The sequence below is a fragment of the Drosophila suzukii genome, chromosome 3 (genome assembly GCF_043229965.1).
Source record: "Drosophila suzukii chromosome 3, CBGP_Dsuzu_IsoJpt1.0, whole genome shotgun sequence".
In the NCBI taxonomy this organism is placed as follows: Eukaryota; Metazoa; Arthropoda; class Insecta; order Diptera; family Drosophilidae; genus Drosophila; species Drosophila suzukii.
In genome coordinates, this window is record NC_092082.1 from 21,855,285 (window position 1) to 21,876,656 (window position 21,372).

Below are 21,372 nucleotides of genomic sequence, written 5' to 3' on the forward strand. Positions count from 1 at the left end.
ATAAAGCAAAGAACAGTGCGGCTAACTTGCTGTTGATTTAAGCCAAAAGCAAACACTAGCAGACGCTCATTAGCAGCAGCACACGCCGGAGATAAGGACCACACCGGGTCCGGAGATAACTTCTCAGGGAACCGAGAATACAGCATCCAGAATACCAGATAAAAGGCCGCAGGCCAAGTTCAAAGAGGCGGCGAATCATGTGTCGTCACATCATCAAACAAAATGAGGAGCAAATTAGAGGGAGCGACTACGGACTACCGCCCGGAAAATCACCCAGGGAAGGGGTACCCCTACTTTCCTTTCCATTTCCATTTTCCACTTGCGTCATCGAAATTTGTAGCAGCTTATCGCTGGCTGGCTGATAAAAAGATGAGCTCCGGAAAATTCTCGGGACTCCATCCAAAGTCCGGAGTCGGTGTTTCTGTTTGTGACTCACTTTTGCCGCAGACTCGAACGTGACCTGGCACTTTTGTGACACTCGCATAATCGGAGTGGAGTGTTTTTCCTTGGTCCAGCGCCTTTATCAATTTTACGACTTCCTTTCCAGTCAAAGTCTGGCCAGATAGATAGTCTTCTTCGGACCACCGGCTAGCTGCAATTAGTTTTATTTTCCCGATTCGTGGACTTGTGGCTCGCTTTAGTATCTTTATCTTAGCTAATTGATATTTATTGCCCGAACACGTTCTTCCACTTCGCCTCATTCTTTCGTTTGCTCAGGTGAAAATGTGAAAATACTCGTACTGTGCGTTTTCGATTTTCCATTCCCAACGTATTGGCAACGGGAAATAATGGGCGGTAGGTTGGTATGGTTATACTTTATTGGGGCATGCGGGAACGATTCTTGGTAAGCGGTGACTCAGACATTAACTTAAGATCCGTGGGGTCAACGGTGGAGTCACGTTTTGGTTTTACACAGAAACAAGATTAGAGTCGTAAACAGTCGAGGACTCTGTGGAATGGCTGGGAAACGGCTGTGGAAAGGTGAGTGCTCCGACTTGGGTCATTAATCACACTGCTCCAAATACTCTACAAAAAATGCACTTTCTGGAAGCCCAAAGGATACTCCATTCGCCCAGCTGTCCCGCCAGCGAAGTTATAGGCTATCATATTTCCTCCTGGCATATTTATCCTAAAAACAACCGTGAGGAAGCACATTTTTTCCAATAAACACTTCACAGGCTTCCCCAACCAAAAAGAAAAATGTATCGAAAATTAACAATACTTGTAGCCCTTGATTTATGATTGAGTTCCTCTAGTTGTTTGTCTTCCTATGGCAGGATATTCTTTTTAGAGCATGATGATTGAGTTTTTTTTGGGGTAGGCAGGATATTATGAATGCATTTAGAGTGACTACTTAAAAGTAAATAAATAATATGGGAAATTGCTGCTGTGTTTGCTTAGGAAACGGTGTTGAATAGGGAATGAGTTGTTGAATTAGATAGAAGTGCGGATTAAAAGGTTCACCCAGATAAAGCATAACAATATCAGCTCCTTATAGCAATTTATAATTGTAAAAATATTCTCCTGATGACTAAGCTTTTTTAGAAATAGTATTATTGCTCATAGTTTGGACATATTTTTTGGAGATCACATAGTTTTTCAAAAGAATATTTATTGTATTGTGATCAGTGATTACCTATAGTAAAAATATTTTATTAAATAAAATATTATTAAAATATTTAACATTAACCCTAGTTTAATTAACCAAATGTAAATATGAAAGGTACATTTTGGAGTGCTCCAGAGGCCTTCAGAGTTTCCATAAATTTTCCTAGAGTGGGACAAACAGCAGCCAACTCAACTTGACTTGAAGTTCATTCTTAATTTATGACACTTTCAATTAGGAACTCCTCCTAAAAGGCTAACAGCAGGTCGGATTCCAGGGAAACCTCTGCGCCTGGCAGAGCAGTGTGTGCGATGGGATTCCTGGAATAAATTGAAAACCATAATTATGCTCACGCTTACGGCCTTCGCCTCCGAGCGACTGTCAATTGCAAAAACAAACAGGAGATGGCAAAAAGAGCAGGCGGCTAACAAAGGCCAAGGCTGTGGACTCGGACTCAGATTCAGATTTGGGTTCAGGGAAGGAGTAGTGGGAGATACTGGCAGATACTGGAAGATAGATTGACAATAACGAGGTATAAGCCTACCTGCAGCGCCTCGCAAGTGCTTTGTCCTTGGCCCAGGCAAAAGATAGAGATACTGAACAGACATTGTCAATGTCGCATGTCTGGTGCTGACAAATCGCCAGGAAAAGGGGATTTATGAATAGGCCGAGTGCCAAAGAAGCAGGATGAGGTTTTGGCCCCTGATCGCTTCATTATTGGGCAGAACATGTCAATTTGGCCCAAACTTCCTTCCATGGAATTGTATAAAAACTGCTCACTCTCAGTCCCAGTTCCAGCTGCGACTTTGTCTCATTCATAAATTGCCGCACAAATCTATCAAAATCCCCCAAAGTTGATTAGGCTGTCAGATAAATCAATTTGTCGCCGAGCATAAAATATTTTTATTATTTCACAAAAGTCCGGCTTAGGCTGAAAATTTTATGCCGTAATTTAGATTGATGGCCTCGAGATACGGGACAAAACGGAAAGTGTCTTCGGTGTAATTGCGAAAGCAAAAGTAAATTGCCATTCGCAGTCCTTCGAGATGCCAGGAGGTGGCTCGAAGGCCTCTGCTCTAATTTTATGACTAGTTCGTGACTGCAAACTATGGGGAGTGCGCGAAAGGAAGGCCAGGACTCACCTGTTACCTGCATCTCGAGTTCTGAGTTCCGAATTCTGAATTCACAACTCGCGACCGCCACGCGTTCCACTTCAAAATGTGCTCGCAGCGATGGCAAATAAAATAAAATTTTTACGTGCCCACGCGTCCTCAGTCAACAGTTTTCCCCGACAGCGGCAGCGACGGCAAAAAGAAAATCCGTTTTCACGTTGTTTTTCCAGAAAATTAGTTTAAAAGCATCATAAAATAATTTTCGTGCGGCGCTGGGAAATTTCGCGTTTCTCGTTTTATTGTTGCCATTGACTCCCTTTCAACTTTGGCCATTTCGGGTTCGTTTTTCGGCCATTCTCACACCCATTTGGTGCCCAGGTGGGTAAATGGATTTGGAGCGCTTAGATAGCCCATCATCATCATCATCATCAGCATCGCCATTCGCTGCCCGAGTTTCAAATGGTCCGGCGCCATAAAAGAAGCAAATGCACAGGGCCAAATTAGATTTATGTCTTTTTTTGAGATTTTTTGTGGGGCAGTTAAATTGAAAATGGTCTGTGCCCTCTGCACTTAGGTCATCGTAGGGCGATTCGTAATTAGAGATACAATTTATGTCGAGATCCAAGGGTCAAATTGAAAACAAATTGTGGCAGGTGATAGACAGATGAGAGTTTGTTATTACAAATATTTCAAATTTATAAAGTATAAACTATATAATAAAAATCACGACTAAAAATGGTTTATAGTATTGGTGTATTAGTATTTAGTTTTTGATTATTTTGATGTGTATATCCTTAGGTCAAATTTCAAACAAAATGAGGCAGATGGAAGGCAAAGGATAATTACAAATATTTTAACATTTAATCAAATAATTAGTTTATTGAAAATCATAAAAGGTTAGGAAACATTTATAATTTTCATTATATTAGGTTTCATTTAATGGACAGCCTTTTTAAACACCTCAAAGCAGTCTGAAATAATAATGACTTCATTACACCTAAAATTGAAGAAAAATGAGAATGGATAATTACAAATATTTTATCATTTATTCAAATAATTAATTTATCAAAAATCATGAAGGGTTAGGGAATATTTTAATTTTCCATTATATTAGGTTTCATTTAATTGGCAGCATTCTTAAACCATAAAGCAGTCTGACATAACAATGATTTCATCACACCTAAAAAAAATACCCATTCATCACAGTATCTTATGTATTTAGATGAAATTAGCCTTTTTCAGGTATTTATCTTCCTGTGAATCACAAACCTTAAATTATAACAGAAAATCATTTCTAAGATAACCGAATTTCGTCATTCATGATAAAGCAAAGTTTACAGAATCTTCTTCGACACTCAGTCTGAATCACTGCCAAGATAATAATATTATCTAGTTAGTTAAAGTGTCGGTTGCCATGGGGAATTCCCAGCGGCTGCATATCCCAAAAAACAGTTGAGCACAACAACTTCCTTATTAGTCCGACAAATTTGTATCTTGTCCCACATAGAGCGCAATATCCTTCTGGCTCACGTGTAATCCATACCGAAATGCACTTAAGTCCACACTCCCACATGTATCCTTAAGACCCAATGCGAGTGCCCTGAAATTCGAGCAATTTGTTTTCATAAAGGATCCCCGGCAACCTTCTCCCACTTCCTTCTTCCTTCCTTCTTATACAATATGATGCCAATGGCCACTAAATAGTATCTGGTATCTCAAAAAAACGAGTGTATCTTTTTTGTTGTTGCTTGCTTTCGTAGGAATTATGCCAGGAAATTTGTTGAAAACCTCTCGAGTGAAGCATGTGTGGATTGTGGCATTACTCGCTTGTTGTTCCTCCTTTTAGCAGTCGCTTCCCTAAAGAAAACAATCACTACAGAACCCTGCCAAACCACTTGGCTCTTAAAATTAAAAAAATTAAAGGAAAACTAAAACTGCGGACTTGCGGTTGAGGCGTGAATGTTTCAAGTGCCTTTCTCTGAGCTGTCTAACAGTTTGTTTGCTAAGCTTTTTAATAACAATTTGCCACAAATGTGGCCAGGTTTTGCTGCCTTCTTTTCGTTTTATGCATTTTTATATGTAAACATAATTTCTTTAATTGGATTTTGTCGTTGGAGCTGAACAAACATTAAAAGCGCCGTCTGACGTTGCCATAGAGCTGGTGACAATGGCGGTGTGAAAATCGCAGGGGGTGGTGTTCGGGGTGGCACTGCCGAACGAAAACAAACCAGGCTCAGAGCCAGACAGCCGGCTTCCAGCCATCCAGACCAGCCAGTCGGCCAGCTGGTGGAACCCGTTAAAACTGCGACCAAATAAAAGAGTGTGTGGCTTAAGTGTTTAGTTTGGGTCTGCTGAATTTTTCGAGGCGCTGCAAAATAGTGGGAGCGAGGTTGAGGGTCACACGAGGTAAATTTAAGAAAGTTTCGGCATTTTCGGGGATTAAGTAATTAAATAAAACTAGCCCCACAAACATTTGAATTGATTCCAGTACTTAGGAACCCTGAAACTTTAGGGTTTGACATGCTGTAATGGATTCTCCAAATATAATATATACATAATTTCAATATAACAACTAGAACAGGGGATTTTATATTAAAATAATCTATACATTTTTAAAATAAGAAACGGTAATCTATATTTTTCATGCAAAACCGTAAGTAATAAAGGCAACCATTGCCATTTTCTTAGCCTCTTGAATTTCTTAATGGAAGCATCTCACCATGTTATTTAAGAACATACAGTAAAATCCTAAATGAGCTTAATTACATTACTGTTTCATTACAATATGTAAGTACATCACTTAGAAATGGATAGTTTATTACCCCTTAAACCTTTCGCTGACATTAAACTACCTGTAAGTCTTCAAAGAGTCTCTAAAGCAGCCTTTCTTTGCGGACTTTCTTTGTTGTTTTACTTTCTTAGCCCCATCAAACTGTTGAGCTAATCCCGACTCAGTCCGACTTTTATAGCGTACTATGTACAAGTAGCCCATCCTCCCCGTTCCTTTGACCCAAGACCATGTCCAAGTCACTCCTCGTCCGTTTCGGTGGAGTGTATATCACCGCAGGGTATTCGCTCCAACAAATGCCACTGACAGGCGACAGCGCGACACGCTGTCTAACAATTTTAATTTTCAATTTTAAACTACGGCTGCGACGACGTCACGCGGCTGTGTCTTAACCAGGCCCAAATCTACACTATAAAACAAAAGTAAATAATTTATTAAGGACTACCAAGCGTGGGTAAATGTAATGAAATATGTAAAAAGCGTATAAACAGTCTCACCATATTTAAGAATATATTTCGATATCATACAAATTTAGGAACTTTTTAAATTTTTAGATTCTATTTCATGGGATTTAAAATATATGATGATGAAAACTTACATAATTTGGTAAAAATATCTTAAGCCTCTGAGTTGTTCTTATATGGTTTGTCAATAAAATGTGTTAATTATTGAATCTCAAGTTGGTATCAGAATTATCTATGAAATATTCAAATAAAAGATATCTTATAATATAATAATAATATTTCTTACTATGATTGTTGATCATAAGATTATTTTTAAAAATAAAACAATATAAATTTAATTTAGTTTGGTAATGTAGGAGTATGGACCTTTTTATTATTTCTGAAAGTACCAATCCAATTAGGTTTGTTCCCCAGTGCAGTCTGTGCATTCGCAGTTCGTCCAGTTTTTCTCTAGCCGTTTCCACCGAGCCAAGTAACTGGGTCACTGGTGTCAATCGCTCGCTGGTGTCGCTGCCACTGTTGCTTTTGCCATTGCCAATGCTTTTGCTTTTGCTTTGCTTTTGCCGTTGCTGTTGCTGCTTTTGTTGCATCTGTTGTTGTCAACTTAATTATGTCGCAATTGCTTTGAAGTCGGGTTCTCGTCGTGCTGTATTTTTTGCAAATGTAAAGCAGACAGCAGGTGGCAGCAACATGGCCACATTGCTCCGCCGTCGTCCAGTTGAAATTGCGCTTTATTCAATTTTTATGCCAGCTCGCAGTTCCCACCGCCCCCAAAAGCCCCTCAGGCTTCCCCCCAATGCCACCCACTTGCCTACTTGCCTACTTGCCCTTTTTAGTGGATGCAGTGTCGTTGTCACTAGTTTAATTGGATTTGGACCCACTGCCTTGCCAAGGCTTTGTCTTTGGCCTTTTTCCATTTCCTTTCCACCAAGTCGTGGATTTCCCTCATCACCATCACGCAGTGGGAAAAATGAAGGGAAATTGGTTTATGGATATCAAAATTATATACCAGAGTTAACATACCAACATAACATAACAATCCCATGTTGCTATTCCATTTCTTAAAGTGTACAGTTAAAAAAGAATCTATTATTGGTTGACATTATAAAATAATATTAATACTTTTAAAAATTAATTTTATATGGTTATGATCTATAAATGTTATTGGTTTTAATAATATCCTAAGAACAAATGATATACTTATATTTTCATGCCTTTCTTTCAGTGCATCTCCGTCGTGATCGCAATTCGTTGCTGTAGCTAAAAAGCTGAAGCGCATTACAAATTGGTTTAGTTATTGGCTTAATTGAATTGTTGCAGATTGGACTTTAAATAAGCGCGACCCAGTCTTCGCTTTAGTTTTGAGCGAAAAGCGCCAGCGGCAATCCGTGTATAAATTTCCATCAGGTGCGCGTGTAAAAGGTAGCATGCAATTAATTTTTAGCGTGGGTGTGAGACGACTGCCGGCTAAATAGTAATATACTATATAGAGTATGGTGTCTAATTGGAACATTCGCAGATGAGCGTGTGAAAAGTGGCAGAAAAGGAGAGGGGCTAAGAGCCGGGGGGAAAATGCTGAGCTCGGGTTGAGAAGGGTGTGCAAATCCCATTACGAATGCAAATAGTGCGGAATGATGGGGGATTATCTTATCTTAATTGCTTTTACTGTAGCCGATGTTTAACTACAAGTGGGGAACGTTTAATAAGATATTGGAAAATGTATAGCGACTTAATTTTAGTCTAGCAAAATAGCCTTAAGCAAATATTTAAAGCAGGTGAGATATAACACATTTGCGGCTTACAAAAAGTGGAAAGAACAATTAACTTTTAAATCCAGTTAATTTGCTTTAAAGAGCCGCACAATTAGAACAATTAAATCATTTACTTTAACTGTGGAAAACACTTATGAATACAGTATTAAGGAATATTTTTATATACACTGAAAAGATTTCTAGGTTCTTTATTTATTTGTGTTTTATCTATTTTCTTAACTCACTTTATTGATCACTGTTTCTATCATCAAAAAGGTAAAAAAAAAAGTTTTCCCCAACTTTATTTGTTATCTTGCTTATTTGAACTCATTCATGAAATCTTGAATCACTCTAGGAATCATAATTGACTTTCACTTTACTCGGCTAATGAACGCAGCACTCAGCCCGATTGTTGGATCCTTTTGGCCGCATCACTCAGCTGCCTTTGACAGACTAACAGACCTTTCGAGGCCTTTCAAACGCCCCAATAACCGATTTATCGAAATCAAAGGAAAGGGGAAACAAGTGAATCTCAAAAAACATGGAAAGGTGCCTGCGCCAAAAAAAAAACTTAAAGAATGCAGCGAGAGTGACACTTCCAAGAATTGCTAAACCGGCAGACCTGAAACTCAAATGCCTTGTAACGCTACTGTCGCCGGTCTAAAAACTCCCCCAACTCAAAGCCCCATTTCTTGTTTGCATGCAACGTTGACAAGGCAAAAAAAAGTAAAAGAATGGAAAAAAGAAACGTCAACACGGAAAAATTGGAAACTGAACTCTTTTTCTGGCCCTGATTGACACGAAAATCAGTGAGGAGGGAAATGTTTTTGTTTCTTTCGGTGACACTCGAAAACTAATGCGCTTATCAATGGAAATGGATCTGAGGTACCCCTGAATGCAGGTGATTGTTGGCCGTGTGTGGAAATAATTAACATGTACTTTCAATTTCGTGAGGCGCAAATGAAAACCAAACCCAAGAAACCCAACGACACCCAGCGGACAACAATCAATAACATTTGTAATGTCAATAATGACAAGGGCTACAAGCCCAAAGTTGGGGAGCCCACATACCAAAACCGAAGCACAGAGAGAGTGCATTGATGAATTGCCCAAGCACATCAATCCAGCCAGCACCTTGCATATCATTTGATAAGAGTGCTCCGATAAGGGAAATAAAGAAGTTCGGGCTGCGGGAAAGCAACCCAGTGTTTCCCAACACCTTGTGAGCATGACCAACACGATAATCAATAATATAAAATTTGTGTATTGATCGATTCCGATGGTCTGACGAAACCAATTGGGGTCAAAAGAATCGAGGCTTAAGTGAAAATCGGAAGAGAAAATCGGCTGGGCGCCAAGTGCGAAATTAAGGTTAATTGAAAGTCTCCCATCGATGTTAGAGGTCTATGGGTCTATGGGTCTATGGGTCTATGGGTCTATTAAGCGATCCCACACTGTGACCACAACAGCTTTCTGAATAAAAGAATTCCATTTACGCTTGCTGTGCCGGATTTGATGATCTTGTGGTTTATTAGCCAAGTTCGGTATGTTAATGCAATGAAATCTTAAACACGTGCGAAACTGGGCGGGCAACTCGTTTGTATCAATCGGGTTCAATGACTGGCCACAAACTGCAGCTGATTAATTAAAGTTCAATTCCCTGGGATCGCGGCTGTGAATTACAGTTAAACACCTTTTAAAAAATGACTGCAAAATGTTTACATTATTATACGATTACGTACTAAAGTGAGAATGCCACTCAAACGTTGAGTTATTGTTTCATGAAACTCCCCCAATGATTTGTGTGATTTCGAACCCACCCGGAATGTTCCTATAATCTGCGGATCTAGTGTGCAACATGGTGTTACACGGAACGATCGTTTTCTAGACTTCAGAACTAGTCTGATTTAATTACAGATCTCGAGCATCAACAACTTGTTGCTGTCAGCGAAAGCGATCGATAAATCACAGAGGATAATTAATAAAGTTGATCAGGGAATATTAAACTGAAATTACCAGATTCCGCGTTCTATCCAGAAGTGAAAAGTACTCTAAAGAGCTTTGATTAGTTACAGTAGCTGCAAATTAAGACGTATATTAATGAATTAAAGTGTATTGAACTGCATTGTAAAATAGTTTATAGGTAGTTTTTATTAGCGCATAAAGTTTTGAAAGCTGTATATTTACCTGATTGTGTGCTGCGCAATTTTTTCATTTGCAGTTTACGATTTTCTAACTACTTGGTTGTGTTTTATTCAATACTAGTTTGATTTATGAGTTTCTTCATTTATATTTTTTAACAAATTATTGAAGACTGTTCATTTTTCTACAAGGAGGTCAAAGAAGTATCTATCTATTCATCAGATTTGTAACTTCTGGGTTTTCCCCCACCTAATGGACTGAAGCAGTTAACCCTGTCGAGAATGTCGAACAAATTTATGCTTGAGTGCTAATAATGTTCAATCAATTGTTGTATAGAAAACCTTTGGAGCGATAAACCAACAGAAAACCGAAACTTTGACAGCCGGTGATGGGGAAAGGTTCCAAAGACGGCGACAATAAAATGAAATAACATCATAAGTACTGAACGGATGGTATGGGATGGTATCGTAGAGGGGGAGTGTGAGGAGGAAGTCTGGCCAAGCGCAACGAACTTGGGGCTAAAACGCGCCCAAGATAATCAGACGGTAAAACCATAAACAAATAAAGTAAAAATCCAAGCAACGACAGCGTCGGAAGGTGGACAACTTTGGAGTGCTCCATTCCGAGTGCTTCTATCTGTCTCTATAGCTGCAGGCGGAGAAAAAATTAAGAACTTTAGAAATAGGATTTCATTGATCTTGCCATATGAATGGTTTGATATTATGATAAATAAAAACACTAGTATTAAAATACATAGACCTAGAGTTGTCCAGCCAGAAGTTCTAGTTCAAAATAATGGCCTTAAAAAAACACCTTACAACAAAAACTTTAACCTCTAATCAAATCAAAAAAAAGATCAACTATTCTGAAAATAAAAGTATTTTATTTCTAACTTTTTCTTGACATATGTCTAAGACTTAAGTATATAATGTAACCCCCTACATAAGCATTGCTTTTTATACAAGAATATCGCTCTGTACCTATTTTTGCTCAGTGCACATATAGCTGTATCCGTATCTTTAACTGTGATGGGCGTATAAACATTACAACTGCGGTTCATTGACATTGAATGGGTGGGTGCCTACAAGATGGTTCTGTGCACTGGAGGTGGGTTTGGTTTGGCTTGGCTAAACTTGAGCCAGACTTCTAGCTATTCTGCTAGCTCTATGCACAACTGCGTTTTTAATTGTCCCTGGAATAAAAGGCGCACTCAGCGCTGCACTTGTTGTCTTCGGAAACAGAACATAATAGGCCCGAGCTACTTGCCTCGACATAAGAATATGAAAAGGATGGCTGGCATGCTCACGCGTAATTTCTACGAATCCATAACAAACACAAAGGGACCAAAGACAATGCGCAGTCCAGAGTTGGAGTTGGAATGGAGACGGTACCTACTCGGAACCTTGAGGGTTGCATGACCTATATCACAGATTAGGGAACTGCGAACTGACTTTCCCATGGCAGCGGCACGTCTCTCGGTTTCGGTCCATATGACAAATGTTTCACATCAGTGCCCCCCGACAACTGCAGCAATTACCTGGCCAGGCACTCTGGTACTTTCATACATAGTATTCACTCCTGCCATGACTTTCGCTCCGTCACAGCTCAGTTGGTCGCATTGCGTCTTGCTGAGCTTCGGAAAAAAGGCACAAGATACGTATCCAGAAAATGCGCCCCGGGCAGGGTGAGAAAAAGTCGGAGTGGAGAAGGCAGGACAAGTGCTTCTAGTTGCCCGGCAGGATGTCATGACTTTATGGCCCCTGCCCACGGGTGGCTCAGGGTTCTGAAACTCCGGATTCGGGATTCTGGGATTCAGGGAATCGACTGCGAGACTGATTCGTCCAATGATACTTCTCCTGATCGTTCAATTAGAGCAAATGTGAGAAACGGCATTGTGCCCTGTAATTATATGGAAATCAGTTTGATTTGGAGATGTGTGCCAAAAATCTAGTGTTGAATTTACAGCTCAATTAGAACTGGAAGGAAGTGGGTGTCGTATAACAAGGGGTTTAATTCTTATGTTGGTGCTGCTGAGATGCTAATTGCCATCTCAACTGCCCCCAGAAAAAGGTTTCCAATTAAAATCGAATGTATTAAGAGGAAGATGCTATGACTTCCCTTAATATAGTACTTCTTAGAATTAAAATCTAGTATTTGCATTATCTATGAATATTTAAAATTATATACACTTTAAGGGTCACTGGCTTGAACTTTCAAGTTCATTTGAAAACTTTTCAAGTTCGATTTTGTTTATTTTTATAACTGCTATCAGTAAATATTTATTATGAATAAATTATCTCTTTTAAGAGGAAGATGCTGACTTTCCTTACTATAATACGTCTTAGAATTAAAGTCAAGTATTTGCATTATCTATGAATATATAAAATTATATACACTTTTAAGGGTCATTGGCTTGAACTTTCAAGTTCATTTGAAAACTTTTCAAGTTCGTTTTTGATTATTTTTATAATTACAATCAGTAAATATTTTTGAGGAATTAATTACCCCATTTATTGCCATGAAAATTCAAATCTTTTTTTAATACGGCTGTAAACAACTATAGAGCGAGTATGTATTTTTGCGACACAAATGTCTGGCTGATAAAGAAAAGCACCTTCAGATTAAATATAGTATTTACAGCACGAATAGTAATGACGTATAAAAGTGCTACTAAAAATAAGAAAATAGGAAACATAAAGACCATGCCGGTACGACACATTTAACCCAATGACTCCAGTCAATGTAATCGCCGTCACAGAATTTCCTATATAATTAAAGCCAGTCCATTTAAATCACTACCAGCAAGCCGATTATGAGGCCGAACATAACTCAGGGGCCCGATCGGTGGATTCTTTGGGGCCGGCTTCTAGCTAAGGTCAGTCCCCATCATCAATAATGCACACACGGAGCCCCTGAGATACAAGGTGCCCTCAGCTAGGACGGGGAATCAAAATACACCGCTCAAGATCAAATTTAAGCCGATTTATTAGTGTCAGAAGCGGTTGTCAGGCGACAAAGGGCGGTGGGGAGTGAGGATACCTAAGCCGAAATCCGAAAAATTAATAAACTATGTAAAAATTGTAGCTCGGTGGCGGGGCTGCATTATGCAAAGCAGCGCAGAGACCCCGATCTCGGAGTCAGTGAAAAATTAAGCAGCTTTATCTGCATCAGAGCATCTGAGCATCACCCGCATTCGAAAAAGAGGCCCCCAAAAACCAAAGACCGAAGACCAAAAACTAAAGACACCAACTGGCCGTGGACTCATTAATTTAACTTTTGTTCGCGGGCAGGGAGACACACAGTAGTCGGCATTGAAGACACAAAGCCCAGAATGCCTAAATGGCTCATTAGGGTCTTAAATTAAAGCTACTTGGCCCAAGTCGGTCAACTAAGCCGACGTGCAAAGAAAGAAAAAGAAAGCGGCGCGAAGACAAGACCACAATGTGAAGGAACCCAGATACATGTACGCCGTCTTTCAGGGCAGAAGCTACCGAACTACCCCGAGAATAGGTTAAGGCCCAAGAAAACCCAAGGCGGGCCTTAGCCTGCTTAATTAAATTGCCATTGTCTCTTCTCACGGTCCGTGACAGTTGATTGCAAAAGAACTGCATACCTGGCATAGATGGGCGGGCATCTAGAATGCTAGGGAATGGGAATGAGAATAGGATTGGCATGGAATGTCTTCGCCCATATGGGTTAGCCGCACTAACCGGAGAAGAATACCCGCCTAATTCCCCCGGCCTCTGGGTGTACTGAAAAGACGTCATCGTCCCACTGACAACCTCCGGCATTTTGCTAATCTCCCCAGCCTCCGCTGATTCATTTCCTCGGCGAGATTAGCCGATCGCGATAAGGAATGCTCATTTCTGGCCGCTCTTCGATGAGCTCATCAGGAATCCAGAGTCCCGAGACTATAGGCAACCCTTTGTGAATCGCAACGAGATTTATCTTAGACGCTGTCTTGTTGAAAAGCAATTTCTCCTCCATCTTCGAGCGGGTGCTGATCTTATCCGGCTTGTTTTGAGTGCTTGTATTTATGTGATTTTTATCGACGGGGGCATCGTAATGGGAAATGGCAACTCATTTCGGAGGGGGCTCTTTATAGTTAATTATTAGGGGATGGCTATAGAATTTTAGTTGATTTATTGGTCTGTTATGGGTCTGGGGAAATAATTTGAAAATTATTTTACCATCAACGGGGTTCTATCAATGTGTAAAGCTAAGGCGTGGTGGGAAATTCGTTCCATAATGCATAGAACTACTTCTCGTTACTTTTCTCAGACAGTGGTTTTTTAAATATTTCTTATCTACACAATACCTTAAAATATTAAAGATCTTCCGTTGACAACATCTATGAGGTAATCCCGTTGCCATCTCCATTTTTACGCAAGATTATGTCATACCCTGCTCTGGGCCTCTTTGATTGCAGGGATAATCCCCCGTCAGCATCCCCTTCACTTCCACGAATCCTCCAATTACACACACATCAATCCCGTAAATGGACAACTGTTGTATCTATTCGATCCTCGGTGCCAATCCCCATTCCCATTCCCGGTTCCATTCCCAAGATGTAAGAACTAACCCTACCTGCTGCTATCGCCAAAAAGTGATCAACCCAAAGCCAGGTGATCATCGCATCGCCCACAAAATTGCTGCCCGAAATAAGATATCTGCACGTAGCTGTAATTTAAAACTCCACCAAACCAAGGAAAAAATAAAAAAAATTGAAGAGGAACCAGAGAAGTCTCGGGCCCCTTTGGGCACAAAAACAACAACATGGCAACAACAGTCCCACAAACACATTATCCTACAGCAATAATTTCTTTTCCACCTTGGGCAATGTGGAGGAAAAGAACTGCACTGTACACCCAGAGGAAAGATGTTTCATAAATTAAGGATAAATATTTCTAGAATAGCTAAACAATAAATACAAACTATTTTAGTATATTAGAATATTTATCATATACGGAATGAATCCAAACAGTTTTTAATTTTCTAAAAACAAAATTGTCAGTATAGTTTTGTTTGACACATTTTTTTTTAAATGATCACTGAAGCCTATTTTTTTTGGTACACAGAGTAAATATTACGCTTGCTCTGACAATAATGGCTAATCTAATTGACAGTCCCATACTAATTTAATTTCTTTTGAAAATGTTATAGCCAAGATGAACTGAAATTCTTTAAAAGATAAATATGGTTCTCAAGAAAGAACATAATGTATATCATTGCTTTTAACATTTTTAACATTCAAATACAAATATATTCGGTACTTATTAAAGTAATATTAACTCATTTTGTAGGCCTGTAAAAAAGTCATATTATTTTAGAACCAAATAATATACTTTGTAATTTCCTAATTGAAAGTATTTTAATGTTTTTTCTCCGACTGCAAGGAACTGGAGATATGTCATTTGCCCGGCTGCAAAACGAACCGAAATCGAAGAAGCCGGCGGAGAAATTAAGATCGATGCTTAGAGGCTCTCTCTCACTCTCCTCCCTGTCCCGATCCCGATCCCTATCCCTATCCCGATTCTTCTCCCTCTTCCTCTTCCCTCTCTTCTGCTTGAGCAACATGTGCGCCGCTTTGTAACGCCAATTATGGTCCCATAATTTCAGGGCATTGTCTGTTTCTATGGGAGCACAAAGACGCGCTCCGGGAATTGGAATTACAAGATACAAGATCGTTTCACGGCGAGAGAACGTTCTCGGCGATGCGTAACCGAGCGGCAAATGAGTAGAAAGAGAGGAGTGATCGAGATGTTGGCCAGGTAGATCTGGATTCGGATGTGCTCTCCGGTTCTCTCTTGAGTGGAACGGAGTTAAACTCGTAGAGCTGCTCGGGTTGACCGCTCGATCGGATCGGCCGCTCAAATCAGTTTGTTTGTGGACTCAGACGTCGACGGACGTGTGCGTTCGTTAAAAGAAACCGCAGATTAAGAACGATCCACGAGATACAGACACCGATACCGCCATCGAAACAGTGAAAGTGTGCCGCACCGGAGACACAGATACAAGGAAAAGATAGAGATAGAGATTACGCGCCTGCCGACCAATATAAAAGTAAACCATGGAGAGCCTGCCGCGCGCATTAAACTACGAGCTCTCGCACGATTTGCATTTCGACCATTACGCCGGTCCAGCCGCCCAGAAGATTCTGAACAGCGGGAGGAATTCTCCCGAAGCCTCCACGCCTACGATCACCACTTTGGATGCCATTTCGGGCAGTGATTTCCTGAAACAGATTGGCCAACAGATCCTCAGCTCCATCCAACTGAAGCATCAACACCAGCTACACGAAATTAACTATCCGAGGAACTCCACCAGCGAAGAGATAATGGATTTCGATCTGGCCAACCGGGTGGTTCTGGACAGCAGCAGTGTGGGCCAGTTGCAGCAGCAGTTGGAGTACGACAAATTCATGAACGAGGTCTGGATCGGCATCGTCTTCACCCTGATCCTCATCTCGATGGTCTTCTGCATCTGCTCCTGCTTCCTGTACCACCAGTTCCGAACCTGGAAACGCAATTGTAAGTATTCCGCATTTGAAATGGGAAATTGTTGACCTCATTGTAGATTAAAATCTTATCGAGTGTTTTGATTAGTCGGTACTGCCAAAAAGTACTCACAATGTACGTCACAAAAACAAGTTAAAATTTAGAGCCATTATAAAGTGTTTTTTATAGTCGAAATTAGGTGACCTGACTTCGACCGTCATCAGGGAAATACTCCATTAACAGTGGAAATCTTTTCGTGTTTTATTCCGTCTTAAGTGCTTCCACATCTCTAATGATTCGTATTATTATGTCTAGGCATTTTCGGGTCGTAAAGCCAAAGTGTTTCGTTACCTCTCGCAAGGTTTAAGAACTCCAAATTTCTATACTTCGTGATGCCGCTAAAATGGACACAAAGCCTTGAAAAAATTAGCACATTGGCAACGAAAAATAATTCAGAAAGTGCTGCAAAAATTTCAGAGAAATTCGTTTACCTCATGTTTAATGCGAAAGCGGTGCCAAGGCAATTATGAAAAGAATGCAGTGAAGAGAAAATATTTAAAAAAGTTACTGGCAATGAAAGCCAGCAAATAAGGGAAAACAAATGCGAGCAGAAAATATTGTAATATTGCAACTGGGTCGAGGTCTTTATTAATCTCAGTCAGCCCCTTCCACTCCATTTGCAACGAATGCAAATACTAATAAACAATTATTGTTCTTTGTTTTGCAGATCACAACAATGCCAATGGCTCGACGCAGTGCACCGTTGTGGATATAGAGGCGTTGAAACTGCGTCCGGATGCGGAGGATCCGGTGCCGGAGTACACCCTGGTATCTGGATTGCCCAGCTACGAGGCGGCTCTGGAGCTGCTGCAGAAGTCGCCCCAGTCCTCCTGCCTGATTGTCTACCCGAGTGTGTTTAATGTGTTCAATAAGCAGGAGAGGAGCGGCCAGGAGCTGCAGCATCCAGGAGTTGCAACATCAGCACCTCCAGCCTCGGCAGCTGAGAATGTGGCCACACCGCAGGCACCTTCGTTTTGTGAGGCCACAATGCCGCTGCTACCAGCAACAGCAACACCAGCAACAGCAACAGCAACACCAGCAACAGTAACATCAGCAACATCGCCCACGTGCGAGGCGATTAAGCCAAACTTTGTGATGATGCCAATTGTGCCCAGTTATGCGGAGGTATTCGGCAGCTCCTACAAAACCGTCGACGAGAAAAAGAAATCGAAGTCGAAAGACAGCCAGGTGAAAGACGACGTCAAGCGGTAGTGCCACCTCAAATGGATGCCCATGCGGATACCAATCCACGCAACTGAGCTCTGTGATACCTTCATATTCATGCTGGAAAGACATACTTTATGTAATTAAACTAAGCGCTGTGATTATCAAAAAGACGTTACTAAACATACTACTCGCTACTAAATGTGTTAGCTAGTTAGTTTCGCCAGATTGTACTTAATGACTCTGTATCCAGTACTTATGGAAACGCGAAGATGCATATTGTTACTAGACTTAAGTAGGCCACCAACTAATTAATAATAAATTATACACAAAATACCTAACAATTTAAATACCAATGGCTTAATTATCTGCGGAGGAAGGAGTACCGTATGGCAGCTCTCCATCTGTCAGCCCCTTTGATTATTATTTTCCCATCAATCAGTTGACATTCAAATTGATTCATTGATGCTGCAGCAGCTGATTTGATTGACGCCAGGAACAGATGGCGAACAAATCCTTTGCCATGCGGGGATTCCCCGCTCCGCTGAGCTTTATAAATAGCTCCGAGCTTCGGTCTGAAGCAAATGCCGGAGCACAACAACCCAGCAATCGAACAACCCAACAATCCGGCAGATTGAGATAGTTGCCGTAGATAGATAGATAGACAGATAGAGACAGTTCGATTTGACATTGAGCTAAGGACGTGATAGCTTATTCGACTGCCACTGCCAGCAGTTGTGCACAATGCATTTGTGCAATTGTAATTTCGCATTGATAAGCTAGTAAATCCATGTATAGGTATGCAAATCGCTGGCGGAGACAATAGACTTAGACATAATAAATGATCTCAAACAGTGTTTTCCTAGCATCGATGCTGGGTCTGTGGACGTGACTCCCAGTTAACCCCGTGCCGGAAAACGTGGCCAGGTCCGAAGGCAGTACGGATTGTGGTAGGTCTTGGGCCTCGCTCTATCTTATAGAGGAAATGCTTTCGAAAAATTCTCCCAGCTATACCTTACTGTCTCCACAGTCCCGCATTCCATCAGCTGAGATAGGGTCCGATTAACGTGAACAAACGACTGCAACTAACTTACTATCATTGCGCTATCTGCAATCTGAACCAACCGGCAATCGACATTAACAAATGGAATGAATTCTATGGAAATTTATCTCACAGGGCAACGGATTTGTCGCTCTTTGCCGCCATGTGATTTTTTATTATCATTATTATTATTATCGTTATTGTTGTATTTATAGATTGCCGGTTGCAATGCCAGTTGCCGTTTCCGTGCTTCATTATTATTATACCCATTTGAATGGGTAAACAAATCACCGACAACTAACTAGAAATCCACATGTGAGGGTGCGAATAAATTGCATTTATGCGAGCGCAGTAAAAGTTATTTATCTCACGATCCGTGATTTGCAATCCGTGATTGGTGATCGCTGATCGCTGATCGGTGATCGCTGATCGGAGTGGTACGAAATGGTCCAAGTTCGGGGGAAGAACCTCTTGCGGTGGCATTTGCATATCGGTGGGAACCCACTTCACCTGCGAGCCGCCTATGCAAAGCAATAATTATTAATTGCAAATGCAGTCGAGATTTACGATCGCTCTTAGTTTATTTGACAGTTTATGACATATCCCCCTATGAGAGACGCCTAACTAACTTAGCCTCATGTCTAGAACCTATGAATATTTAGCCGGAGACCGCTTTCACAAGGGCTCGAATGATCTATGGATTTTATTGTCGACCGGACTGTAAAAATAAGCAAAGCCCGGCCTAAAACCCGCCCGCCAATTTGTCAGTTCCAGTTCGCCACAATGTGTGCAAATGGTTTCATTAGGCGACTTTTGGTGGCGGTAAACACAATGCCAAGAAATTCCTAAAAACTCAAAACAAGCGCGTGGTCAGTCGCTCGGGTAATCCCCTCACGTTCCACGTTCCCCATATCGAAAGCTTCTGGCTACAAAGAAAGACGAAGGTATTGACTTTTTTGGTTAGCAGAACATTTCTGGATTATTACGTCGTATTACAGCAGGCCATATAATTTCATCACTGCCATTACCGGGCAAAAACAAATAGTTCCAGTGCATACTTGAAATTGTTGCTAATGAGTTTTAGTATCGCGTTTTATGTTAGCCATGCTAATTGCCTGGCTAATGGGTTGAAGCCCAATCGGTTATGAGGCAAAATTGCCAGTTTTAGGCAAATATAGCAATTTGTCTATGCTTTCACCTTGGACTCCAGACTGCAGACAGCATGTCCATTTTTATTTGCAGTCTTGTTTTTGATTTGCATTTGCATTGCCGGTTTTAACGGCTGCTGCCACGAAAACATGTGTAGATCGCACACACGGCACATCAAAATATTATACAACATAAACAACATAATTAGCTCGAAATGCAAATCGCGGATTCCGAATCCAAAACCGAAACCAGCGAGAAAGTGCAACCGAAGGGCAATTTATTAAAAGCCCATCCATCGGATGCATCTCCGATCGGTGAAAGTTGCAGGTTGCAGGGCCAGAGGGCAGAGGGCCCAACCTCCAAGCTAATGAAGCGGACAATTTATTAATAAAATGCACATTAGCCCACGTTTATGGCCCCCTCACAACACGCTGGCTTGGCCGACTGAATTTTCAATTAAGCGCCAAAATCGTGGCCCAAACCGAAGTCAACTTCGAGCTGGAAGTGGAAGCTGGAAGATACCCAAGCCCATAGCCACAGCCATATTCAAACGATCCACACTAACTCCCAACTCAGACGAATCGCCGCCGATGTTTGAAAGCGAAACCGGTTGGCCAACAGCCGCTGGCTGAAAAGCAACGTCATACGCAACATTTGACCCACTTTTTGTGCAGGCGGCTAAAAGCAAAATCCAAACCAAAACAAAAGCCAAAATTAAAATTGGCAAGCCCGCTGTCTCTCGAAAACAGTCACCAAATTTAAACATCTACATGTTTCTATAAATATTTTTATGGTGTCAGCAACGCGTTGCTTGTACCAATAAACCATATATTACATGCCAAAGCATTCAAATCGATATCAGCCTCGAGAAGAATAAATATTAAAAAACTACAATGGCTGTGTAAATTGTATTGAGCCAATATTTAAATATTAATTTAAGCTCGTTGACCTAAAACCCAAAAGTTATTTACAAGTATTTAAATGTTCAAGGGCGATTACCGGCGATTATAACCATCCAGTTTTTTTCATATCTCCATGAAATGTTTATTTATGCTTTACCAAGATTCTTTTTAAGAGCCACACAGTGCTTCAAAATTTGTTTGCCCCGCGTGTCAGTTGTGGAGCTTTTTCATAATGCCATGAGTTAAATACAACCGCCATGTCTTCATCTTTTGCCTTAGACTTTGAGCAAACATTTCGAACTGACGCTGCGTTATTTACTTGGATTTTACCTTAACTCAAAGGTGAATGAAAAGTTTGAGAATAGAACAAAAAAATTAAAAACAAATAGAAAATGCAGGCAAACAAAGGCCATAAATATAAAAAGCAACAGTCTCTGCCAAGGCAAAGATTTTGCAATTTGATGTGTTTGCCTTTGTAAATGGCAAGAGGAATGCGGCGCTTGTGAAAATATTTGCTCAAAATATTCTCCATATATGTAGATATGGTGAAGTGTAGTAAAAGCTTTGCCCCGGGGGTTAGATAGCGAAAAATTAAGAGCTTTTTTTTAGATAAATAATCTGTATTAGAGTTCTGCGTGCCTGGTTTGCGGCAGACCACAGAAAGATATAAATTGGGAGGCTGTATCTTTGAGCAC

General features: G+C 40.7%; 1 protein-coding gene across 1 annotated transcript; it reads left to right on the plus strand.

The window, feature by feature from the left end:
• Positions 1–15,731: 15,731 nt before the first annotated feature.
• Positions 15,732–17,934, plus strand: comm2. Its single transcript, XM_036815469.3, has 2 exons — positions 15,732–16,393; positions 17,088–17,934. Exons 1-2 carry the CDS (start codon positions 15,934–15,936, stop codon positions 17,630–17,632), a joined length of 1,005 nt encoding a protein of 334 aa, XP_036671364.3. The 5' UTR covers positions 15,732–15,933; the 3' UTR covers positions 17,633–17,934.
• The last annotated feature ends 3,438 nt before the right edge of the window (positions 17,935–21,372 follow it).

Excerpts from the sequence above, each read along its gene's own strand:
- comm2 (XM_036815469.3), top strand. The coding sequence starts at position 15,934 with ATGGAGAGCCTGCCGCGCGCATTAAACTACGAGCTCTCGCACGATTTG. Across the intron at positions 16,394-17,087 it reads CCGAACCTGGAAACGCAATT|ATCACAACAATGCCAATGGC; the intron begins GTAAGTATTCCG and ends TTTGTTTTGCAG.